The sequence below is a fragment of the Nicotiana attenuata genome, unplaced genomic scaffold (assembly GCF_001879085.1).
Source record: "Nicotiana attenuata strain UT unplaced genomic scaffold, NIATTr2, whole genome shotgun sequence".
Classification (NCBI taxonomy): Eukaryota; Viridiplantae; Streptophyta; class Magnoliopsida; order Solanales; family Solanaceae; genus Nicotiana; species Nicotiana attenuata.
Genome location: NW_017671954.1, coordinates 13919 through 25842, shown reverse-complemented (window position 1 = coordinate 25842; position 11924 = coordinate 13919). Strand labels below are relative to the sequence as shown.

General features: G+C 33.6%; 1 protein-coding gene across 2 annotated transcripts; it reads right to left on the bottom strand.

Annotated features, from left to right (window-relative positions):
* Positions 1-394: 394 nt before the first annotated feature.
* On the bottom strand, positions 395-9623 carry LOC109211040 (probable ADP-ribosylation factor GTPase-activating protein AGD15). Of its 2 annotated transcripts, none has more exons than XM_019374541.1 (9): positions 9417-9623; positions 7112-7170; positions 6775-6865; positions 4944-4998; positions 3719-3809; positions 3440-3623; positions 2986-3160; positions 2570-2679; positions 395-630 (listed from the first exon to the last, which is right to left on the bottom strand). In XM_019374541.1, coding segments are annotated over exons 1-8 (708 nt in total). In that variant the 5' UTR covers positions 9468-9623; the 3' UTR covers positions 395-630; positions 2570-2677. The 2 variants fall into 2 exon arrangements, with proteins under 2 accessions (XP_019230086.1, XP_019230085.1); XM_019374540.1 differs by having other exon boundaries at positions 395-627.
* Positions 9624-11924: the final 2301 nt, after the last annotated feature.

Sequence of the window (11924 nt, the reverse complement as noted above, 5' to 3'; positions counted from 1 at the left end):
TCATATATGCATGTCAAATTGATTCATTCAAACATCTTCAGCAACTCACCTAATCCTATTAATAATTAATTTACCAAAAAAAAACTATTTCTCATTTAAAGACTTCCAGTCCAAGCTTACTACTTTGGAGTTGAATCCATTGAATTTATAGTAGTCAAATCAGTTCAAGGTGGATATATTATATGTATTATATAAGTATGTGTGTGTGCGCGCGCAGGCACATACGTGTGTGTATACAGTCTGCAGGAAGAAGAAAAATAACGCTGCGATAGTTGGATGTTTCTGGGATGAAGGGGAAGAATTCTTTCATTTTCTTTCAGTTATAGGTAAGAACAGTAAACAAACAATGGAAGATAAAAAGAAACAAAAATGGATCAACATAGATTGTATTATATGAAGGAAATCACTTTCTATAAACAAAAAATAAATGATCCATACATTAGTCTTTAAGATACAAGTGGTGGTAGAATCCAGTTGCCAACTCTTTAAATTTTAAATCATATTGCACACAACTAGTATTAACTCTCTACATGTTGCTTGACCCATGAAAACTAATAACAATGGATTGAGACTATTCCCTCCCAGTAAACAATCCCAGCAAATCTTCACAAGTAAAAGAGGCCCCTCCTGCTAAGAATTACAGCAAAGATATAAATAGAAGAAAATTGCAAAAGAATTCTTTCTGAAGGAAAACAAGAAGGATACTCAGCATATTGCAACTCAGCAAGTGAAAGAAAAATTAAAGCAATATGGTCCATGTGAACTTTTCAGGAAAACATACCAAAACTCCTTTCCTCTCAAAGGTAATTATAAGAATCCAAAGATGGAACAAAATGAAGTTATTCTTTCTGATTGACATCGTACAGAAGAAATCCTGGTGCTTACTGCATAGCGCAGTATCGCTGAATTAAAATGAAAGAAAGATGTGAAGCTATATCTGTAGTCTTGACTGATTACTGCATGTGAAGTGAACCAAGACATTCTAGTATGATGAATTAGCTCCTCTAGAATATGAATGTAGAGAGTGGCCAGCCAACCAGCTCCAGGATCCTGATACCTGGAGAGGTGTTGATTCATGCCAAACATATTTGCTAGTTACAATTGGACAATACTGATAAATGCTAAGTACTGAAACCCAAAATGATGTTTTTCCTAAAAGTTCTAATCTAAGTCATCTCCTAGATTGTTCCAGAGATTTGAAGTGCACACATGACTTAAAATCCGATTTTTGCACTTCTTTACTTACTAAAGGTTCCATCAAGAGTGCAAGCTATCGTATGGAGAATCTGAATGATCGTCCAATCCTTGCTATGGCTTATGAACTGTACTCTAAATCTCTAATTCTTGGGTTATATTATTAAAAGATAAACTTAAAGTGTTACTTGATCTGATCCATGCAAATGTGAATAGCCAACAATCAAATTTCTCCTACCTGAAGATGATTTTCAATAATAACTGTGATGAATAAGACATTCATTTTGCCTTTCAAGAGAAACTGAGAAACACAGAGGTATCTGTTCATCATAGACTTGCCATTCGATCACCCTAGCAATTTTAAGGTTAAATGAAGATTTCACAGACCACCCAAGAATTCACATTGCTATGCCAATTAAAATAAACAATGTGTTCTGTTAGAAACTTAAGTGTATCTTGACATCAAGATATGGGGGTTCTTAATATAGAGAATAAATCAGTATCACAGAAAGTGTCTAGTAGGTAGAGCAAAGGGAATAATCTAGTTTGGTCCGGTAATTGATCGATGGCTTTCCAATTTCTTCGCTTCTCGTCTCAGATCCTGACCATCTCTAGAAAGGAAAGAGGACTCTTCTCTTTTCTTTCTTAAGTTTGACTTAAACAAAGCTTCCTTTCTTTTCTTGCAAAAGTTCTACTTAAACACAGTTTTAGAAAGAGTAGGATTCTGCTTCCAAGATTTACTTTTTCTCTAGCAACTTTTTTGTCAAATTAAATCCTAAACTAAATATACCGTGCTCGCTCCAAAAATCTCGAAGTCTAAGTTATATGATCTTGTTCAGAAGATGAGTCACAAAATGAGCATCCTGACTAATGAATGCTGGTCCTATCTCCTTTCACAAGTCAGAGAATCGGATGGAATAAACAGAAAAGATATGTGTTCATCAAAGAGTACGAAATGATACAGGAATGCAAAGGAATATTTAGTAATGCAGCATCAATGACATCCCCTTATAGCAATCATGATTAAGAATGCAGTTGATTATGCCTGAAGAGAAATCCAATATTAGAACGGTATCTGCCTAAAGTTATTATTAATGTATGTCAAACTGGATTCAATTACATGAGCGCATTAAATATACAAGAGGCCACCTTCAAGCTTGGGTGTAAATTTTAATAGGAACTAGGTTTAGAGGAAGGAACGGAATTCAATACAAAAAGAATGAAATTCTGATTCATGAATGGGCACCAAATGGAAATTGTATCTCGCAAAGCACTCGGTGAGCCATCTAGTTACACAAGAAACATCAACTCTTTTATCTTCACCAGTGCCGGTTGAATGAGACAACAAAATAAAATACGCAACACATGTGCTTACGTGTTGAAGTGCAGCTTTTTTCTTGACTTATCATCCATGAACTCTAATCCATTGCAAAAAAGTGCTAGAATATCATTCCCAACTGGTTCTTCTCTTGGTCTCATCAGCTCCTATATCCAAAGAAAAAAAATCAATTCACAGGTTGGTATCTCATATTAATAAAAGCTGACCTTTATAAGGCAAAGCACTATTTACTACATAACAGCTGGATACCATAGAGGTATAGCCAGGAAGCAGTAGAACACAAGTTTATTTTCATGGTTGAATGTAAGAACTTTCTAGTTCTTGAAGATTCAACCAACTGAAAAGTAGATCTATGTTAACACTTTACCTGTATAACAAATCTTTTAACTGCTTCATAATTCATAAACTTGTACAAGTAATTCAAAAAGTCATTTAGCAAAGAGTGTACTTACACTCAAAGGTTGCCCAGCGAGATGGAGGCACAATAGTGCGATCTTGCTTTGCCTCTGAGGCATAGAGCAAAGTGAAGAGATCCTTTGTATCATCCTTTTTCTTCACAGATGGGTTACTGATGAGACTGTTTTTTGGAGGTAAATTAAGAATTTCATCCATCGTGTCCAAAGAAACCTGAGAAAATACGAGTATTTCTTAAGATAACGTTTTTCTGAGCCATGCTTGACAATGAAAAAGTCCAGGAAAAAAATGTAGTTTACCAAGAAAACTTAGTATCAGCTAATGCATTTGGCTATACGACTTGCCAAAGAGTATAGCACATAATGAAGAGATTGTTAACCGAATTATAAAAGATAAATAAGTAGGCAAAGGCATATTCCTGTTAGTTAAAACCTAAAAAGAAATTTGCTTCCAAAGTAAAAACATGTAAACAAAGTACAATATCTTCAGTACCCCACGAGATCTTGTAGTTGAAGGAACTTGTGGCTGTTGTTCATTAAAAACTTCTTCCTCCAAGGAATATTTTCTTGCTTTCCTTGGAATATCAGCTGTTGCTCCAAATTCGCTTGTTTCAGCAACCATATTAGATGGGGCTGGTTGAGAGGCATATCTAGAAGCCCATTTTTTCTCCTGATACCTGGAGTCAGAATGAAATATGTAAAGGGAACAGTCATGTAGCTTTCATTGATAAAAACATGCGAGTACATAACATAAGTTTTTGTGCAGAATTACTTGGTCCGAATAAATTTTGCAATGTCGCTTCTATCTGTGCTTGCTGGTAGATCTGCCTCCCAATAATTGTTCGACTTCTCATTACCTACACCTGCACATTAAAACATGGACCAATAATTTTCCTTGTTAGCCTCCTAAATATCTTCAGAAGTATAAGAAATTTAAGGGGAAAAGATAACCAGAATATCAAAGGCAAATGGCAGTATGGCACATAAGAGGGCTCTACTTGGAATGAAGAAAAACATTTACTCCATGATTTTTACGGAGTTTCTTGTGTCTTGTTCTATAAGCTTCTTAGGAAAAGTTTTCAACTGGAGAACACTCTCAATACTAGGGGGAAAAAATAGTAGCTCGCCCACCCCTACCCCAAGCACACAACAAAAAGAGGACCTCCTTGCGAAGAACTTCTTGTTCTTGTCCACTTTCGTGATGGTATTTGACTGAGAACAAAATTATGGATGTTACAATTCAACTTATATATCATAGCGGTGACAGTTGAAATAGTATAACATTGATCGTTGAATAGTTAGATTGCATAAAGCAATGATTTTCTTGTCAAAATTGTATAAAATATGAATTCCATAAAATATTTCCGCACATCCCAAAATAGATAAAATGTCATGTAAATTAGGAAGAGGGAGTTTCTGTTTTCCCAATTATTCAGACTAGTTTTTCCTTTTTTTTTGCCTAAGAACCACCTCAATTAGGCTTCCTTGTCCACTGAAAAATTAATTGTGGAATGTTTTCAATATGTTCACACAAAAGTGGAGGATGAGGAACAAAGTTTCACTGAACAGAATTTCACGAAAGTTTTTCAACAACAGATGTACAAAAACAACTAGCCTTTACTACTATTCCTCATTCCCACTTCCACCGTCCTTTTCTCCTCCAGAGACAAAAGCTCGCCCAAAGTCCACATTCTGAGATGTCAACAACTCTGACCTAGTTAGTAATTGAATGAAGATTAGTAGCCTTCTGCTAACTATGAAATGCCATAAGGATGAGAGCTGTATAGCATACTCAAAGGATTCATGAAACGTTTCTATTCGGTTGGGGAAGTAGAGGAGCGACTACGTTCATTTTGATAATAAAGTAGTGACAATCTTTAATACCTAAAGTTTTTTTATACATGTGTGCATGTGTGGCATGCATGGAAGAGAGAGAGAGAGAGAGAGAGAGAGAGAGAGAGAGAGAGAGAGAGAGAGAGAGAGAGAGAGAGAGGTACATTGCATGAAAGCAACCTGCTCCGGCAGCCAAGTATCCAAAGTTGTCGACCTTACCTATCACAAGCAAGAGGCATGATAGCCATTAGCAAAGAAGATTAAGCATTCAAGTCTATATCCAAAAGTCTGTGTGTGCTTTCTTTGATGTATTCAGAAAAAGCTGAGCGACCTTCTGGAACTGGACTCAACTCCACGATTGCATATATACAAATAAAAAGGTAAAGGCATAAACTGAGGACTTCAGGGATAGAATGTCAAGGACAGTGCCATCTTTATCTTTTCTATATTTACTTGGACAATTCAAACGTAATCATTAGAAATTCTTTAATTCAGTGAAGTTGAGGTGTGTTTTTATGCAGCAATAAGATGGAAATTTTCAGGAACAGAACACTTGTTTGTTGTAGCAGTGTCATGTATATATTGCTTTTGTTGTTTGAGAAAATCACGACAGAAGACAATGTTTATCGAATGACAAGAATGGTTTTCCCCTATTTTCATTCAAAAAGTTCTCCAGAAAAAGTTAAGGTTCAATGAAGAAAAACTGAAGTCAACAACATATACGCAGCATCTCATCTAGATGACCCAATCTCCATTTTCCTGAACCACAGATTTTTTTTTTCTCCCAAATCAATCTGATTGGTTTGCACTGTTCCTAAAGTAAGACAAAAAACAAATGGATATTTTGCCAACTATTATTTTACGTAGACCGGAAAAGTGACGTAGTGGCAAGCAAGTTCGAAAAATATTTTACATTCAGTTCCGAGACTATAACCCTTGCATAGTCATTAGCTCTATGTTTAAATTTCAAGAGGAGTCCGGTGTAAGGGTTTACTAAAATTCACTGATAGCATGAAACATTAAAATTTCCATGAGGAAAGAATCAGTGATAAATTTAGTTGACCTGAAGCATCGTTATCATTTAAAAGCATAACTTTTTTTCTCTGTACACAATTAAAGTGATCAAAAGCTCATAGTGTGTAGGCCTTCCCTCTTCAGATTTCTTTCCAAGGGCAGGAACACTAAAACTAGAAACGAATATCTTAAAGAAACCGGCTACTTTATTAACAAGATAGCATTGAATATTATTTCACTAAAGGAAAAAAAGAACTTGGGAGAAAAAGCAGTTCATTTCATACTGATCGCTTCATATATTTCACTAGTGTGTACTTAGGGACTAATTGAATAAGAAAATAAGAAAATTCAGAAAACAACAGTAAAAATAGACCTGCTACGACTTCTTACTTATGAAGGTATTACAAACTTCAGAGACGGCGGGGAAAAGGTGTTTGAAGTCATCAGAAAGTCGTAATCTTTGCTTCTCCCCCTTGTAGATAAGTAATGAGACAATAGAATTACCTTAGCAGGGAAAGCCACTTCCACTAATAGATAGTCCCCAAGAATGTTAATAGATAATAGCCCTTTATGCAACAGAAGTTAATTTATGCTTCACCATCTGAGTCTTCCCATCTTAACCTACATTTAGTGCTGCATAAGGCCTATAGTTTTCACTTTACTCACTTAGTATTCAGGTGGCCGTTATCAAATTCCACGACAACCCTTCAAATACATCCTTAAACCACTAAACTAAGTTATTGGGAACAAACTATGTCTCATTCAGATTGTTTTGCAAAAACTCAATAGCACCCAGAATCGAAACTGTGTTTCACCTGTTACAGATAGTCTTTTAGCGTTGAATTTGTAATGCTATTAAATAAAGGATGGATGCATTTGATAGTCAAACAGTAAAACTTAAAACGAAAAAACATGTCGAGTAATTTTGCTCATTTATACGCATTACTAAGAACTGTAGTTAATGATAACTAAAGTGTATACCTTTGAGATATGCACCCCAAGACTCCGATGAATTCCTGAACATTGCAAGCAGATGAATATCCCAAGGTTGATGCTCGCCCACCTTGGGGCCCTGATACAAAATATCGGAAACTATCAAAAAGTGATTAGACTAACATGTTGGATGAAAGGAATATGCTTTACCACAGGGACACCGTGAAAGACTATGCAGAGACAGAACAATCAGTACAAAGAAAGAGAATCACATAGACGGTGAACAAGGTGGAAAGTGCACATCTAGCTCCTTGCATAACCTACTACTATTCTAGATGGTCATGATATACAGTTAACAGCTGCAAACTGGTTGCAGAAAGCGCACCTTCCCCGACAATCTGCACATTCCCTATTTTCTGGAAGCTTAAGAAGGCCCTCCAATATCTGCAAGTAGTGAAAGGTACACACTAAGCTAGAAAATCATACATGAGAGTGCAGAAAAGCCAAGTGTACCAACAATTTGAAGAAAAAAGATCACTAGTGACAAAGAGTTTGATTCAAAAGGATATAACTTTGACTTCTGCAAACAAACAGACTTTCCAATTATATATGCATATAATTTCTTACTTCAGACTTTCTTCCTCTTAAAAAATGTATATCTGGTTATGACAAAAGCTATGTGGCATCTGTCATACTAGTTCATGGGCAATTTCAAAAAATTAAACCCCTTAACACAAGATAACTATGCAGTGTAACATGGTAATCCACCTTGTCCTATGAGTCTTCAATCTCAGGATATGTCACCATCTCAAACATGATGAACTTTTCTGCCAGTAAGATGGGCTGAGGGAAGGGGCATGTTAGATCAAGGATGTGAACGATCCTGTCCAACTAAGCTATGTAACAAGCCTAAAACAAATATAGCTTTCACAAATGAATGCTCATCCTACTAATCAAATTTCTGAAGCTGCCACAGTGCACATTTAATAAAATTAAAATGGTATAAAACTGAATTCTTAAGAGTAGGAAGTTTTCTCAAAACCACATTATAGCTCCACAAAAGGATTCTAAGATGGTTCCTTGGCTTCTTTGCCCTGTCAGAAATTATTAATCACCTTCTGGAACAAATATATTGGTCCTAATCAGGGAGAGTTAGCCTATATTAGTTCAATTTTTTTATTAAATAGGAAAAAAACAGACAGGCAACAAAGTTACTAGGGTGGTAAGTGCTGAGGAGGGGAAAGAGCAAATGAAGTTTGATAGAATTAAGACAAGATGGACTTAGGAGCAATATCTTTTAAGTTTTAACCTTGTCTTAAGGTGAATTTTTGTTTATAGTCAAATCCATTGTTTAGATGTATATGTTTTTTGACTCTAGTCATTTTTCTCAATTTGCTAATATAGTGTAAATGCTGATACTATCAAATCACAAACGTCACAATAGGTTGTTCCTAAAGTTAAATTAGGAACTAACTGTTAGATTGGTAAAACACTAATATTTGTGTGATCACTGCCAGACACAACAACAACAAAATTGTTTTATTTTAAGTGAGATGATTTTGCAAAAATCTTTCTTACAGTCAGTGAACAACAACTCATCCAGTAATAGTAATTAAGAATCTCTTTGATGATATCTGATAGTCTTTTAAGATTTCACTGCTCTAAGAGATAAATACTTATTATATTGTATTGTAACACAATTACCGACTTTGGCCAATTCAACCTAACAAGTTCTATCAGAAACCTTGACTATCTGATAGTAGTTTTACAGCTATAGCTCATATTGACTGTTAAAACTAACTGTCAATGGTCGAATTATTCTCGAACATTATTCGCCCCCAAGGCATTGGTTCACAACAAAAATATACAACATTGGGATGTGTGGTATACAACATTGGGATAGGCTCACATCACACGTTCAAATCCTGCAAGGAGAAGTCTGGTATCTAAGTGGAGAAGGGCAGAGGGATGCACCCATATACACCAAGTTTCAGAACTGCAAATAGAAACTTTTTTCTTAACCAAAGCATGTCGTTGTCAACTAAAAACAAAGCTTTTTCCATGTAAAATCTTGAGCAATGTGACAATGAATTCAAGGCACATATCTAACTGAAAAGCATTATGAGCTAGTATATTGACATTACTACCAATGTTTAATGTAATGAATAGACAGTCTTTCCTTAGGTCTATTTTCTCCTCCAGTAGAAATTGCCAATATTATTCAAACCTTCTTTGGAATAACAAAGTTTCAAGTAGAATGTCTTTAATTAGCTTTTAAGCAATAGAGCAAAAGCTAACTACTGAATGAATTAGCGCCAATTGCATAACCTTGTTTAAAGGAGAAATTATCAGAATGAGTGAATTAAATCTGTTCTCTTTGATCATAAAAGATTATAACTAATCCAAAATCATCGATAGTATCGACAAAAAGTAATGATAACATTGGGGACATTTTAATCTCTTCTCCTTATGATTGTACATTAGTCGCGGGGCTGGTAAATGCATTGCATTCAATTGTATTACTCGTAAATTATATTACTCTCAATGGTACAGCACAGCGACGCTATTTGAAAAAGCAAAGTAATCCGAATTAACCGGAATCCATGCGGGTATTGAACACGACGAGAAACCAAAAAACACGAAATGCTTACAATCAACATAGACAGCAGGTAAGAAACAGGGGGCTATACCTTTGCATGTTTGGCATTAAGCTCCTTGGAAACGGAAGCCTTGTCGTTCATGGCTGCAGTTTGGTTCCAAAAAGCCAAAACAGAACAACAAGGCCTAAGCTGAACAGCGCAGAAGAGAGAGAGAAAACAATCTCCCTCTCTGGGATTGAGGGTGGGGGTGGTGGGGGTATTGTGTATTCTCTTTTCTCTGAATGGTTTTCGATCGTGGAATGGGGAAAACCTCTTCACACGTTCAAAGGAAAGCAGTTACTTTACATTCCTTAAACTGCGGCTTCGTTCATAACGGCAACTCCAATTCCTAACCCATCAACACCACTCTCTTCTCCTCTCCCATACCTCCCATCAATCACACACACACACACACCACGTCGCATACACACATATACCTTTGTTTATGCCAAATTCTATTCCAGTATTATATTACCGATAAATAAATAACAAATTAAGGTGAAAATATACATCCATTAATTATTAACTAGTATTAGTACCCGCCTATTAAAGTGTGATGTATGTTGTTTGAATCATGTGCAAATAATCTTAAAATACAAAAATCTCAAATAAAAATTATATAACATTATATATTAATTACGAAGTAGGATACGAAGTTATTGTTCAAATCTTGTAGTGCATAACCTTTTTTTTTACCTAACCCTTTGATTTTAATCTTGCATTTTGTTTCGCTGTCAATATTGAAGAATACTAAACATATAATGTTGTGATCTGTCTTGTTTGAGCACAATAGATCATATTATTTTAACAAACTTCTTACTATCACTTTATTTTTATCTAAAAGTTAAATATGTCTCATTCATCACATTATACACAAATTCTTTTTTCTTTTATTATTTCTTATAGTTATTGTATTATTTATTATTTAATTTATACTATCATATAATATTTTATTAGCTTAATAATTAAATTAATGTCTTATTTATTATTCTTTTAATAGTCTTTAATAAATAAAAATGTTTTATTGTTGAAATTTGGTATATTTTTATGCTTGTATCCTCTTATTCGAATTTTTTTGATCAATTAAATTTATTGTAATATTATAAATACTATATAATTTAATTTTTAACTTATTTATTTTTAAATTAATTTAATATATAAGTATCCTTACACTATCTCTATTTTTATACATTTTCTTCCCTACTGTGAATTTTAATAGTTTTTACATTAATTGTTTACCTATAACCAAAAAAATATCATTTTTTATTTTAAATTATAAAATTGATGTTGGTTCAACTATTAATACATAAGTTATTTGATGATTATGTTACAAATGTATTGAGTTCTCTTATACTTATTTTTGATTTAGATGCAGTTAAATTTCTTTTTTATAGCTTTAAGATATAAATTTAATTTTTAATATTCATTAATAAAATTACCTATATTAGAAAGTTATCTTTTATTCTTAAAATTTAATTTAATATTGGAAAAATAATTTTTAATTGTTTGAACATATTATATGTATGTAGTAATATGTTTACTCTCATTTTATTTCTTTCCGTAATATTTTTCAAAATAAAAACTTTCATCTTAGTTACAAATAATTCTTATCATTCTATTTTCTAAATTGGAACGCAGATTCAAAAAAATGTGCTATGCTTTCAAACTTATACTAAATGCACTCAATTCATATATTAATTGTAAAAAAATATTTTCTTAGTTGTTTGAACACATTATATCTAAATGTTGTAGTAGTATTTTCACTGTCAGTTTATTTCTTATGTAAATTTTCTTTCTTTTTAGCTCTAATACAAATTTAATTTTTAATTTTCATTAGTATAATTGCTTATATTAGAATTTTTTTTTGTACTGTAGTTATTTTTTTCATAAATAAAACTTCAATAGTATCCATAGGTTAAGCATTCTAATCATAGTTTTAACAACTTTCTAATTTCAAATTCAATTAGCCTTTTCCTTTCATTTCTAATAGTACATTTTAAATAATTTAACATAATTTTGCTAATTTTTTAAGTATTGTATATTTAATTTTAGCAACTTTCTAATTTCAAATTCAATTAGCCTTTCCCTTTCTAATTTTAAGTTTGTATATTAATTTATTTTATTTTATAAACTTATAATTTATAAATATCCTCACATTATCTCTAATATATGTCACGACCCGGATTTTCCACCCTCGAGAGTCGTGATGGCGCCTACTAATGAGAGCTAGGCAAGCCAAATTTAGTTACTTGCCCTTTAATAATCTAATCCATTTAACAATTTACGGCAACAATACAAAAACAACGAAATTCAATAATAAGCGGAAGTCTTAACATTTTATAAAACTGAATAAAAATGCGAAAAGTTCTACAAAATCCTCTACCCAAAACTGGTGTCACTGTACTGACGAACTGCTAAGAATACTACATACCAACGTCTGAAAGAGAATATAAGTTGTTTGTCTCGATTACAATGAGATAACAGATAAAAATAAAGGATAGAGGAGACGCCGGGCCTGCGGACGCCTGCAAGGCTACCTCGGGTCTCGCTGAAATGAAG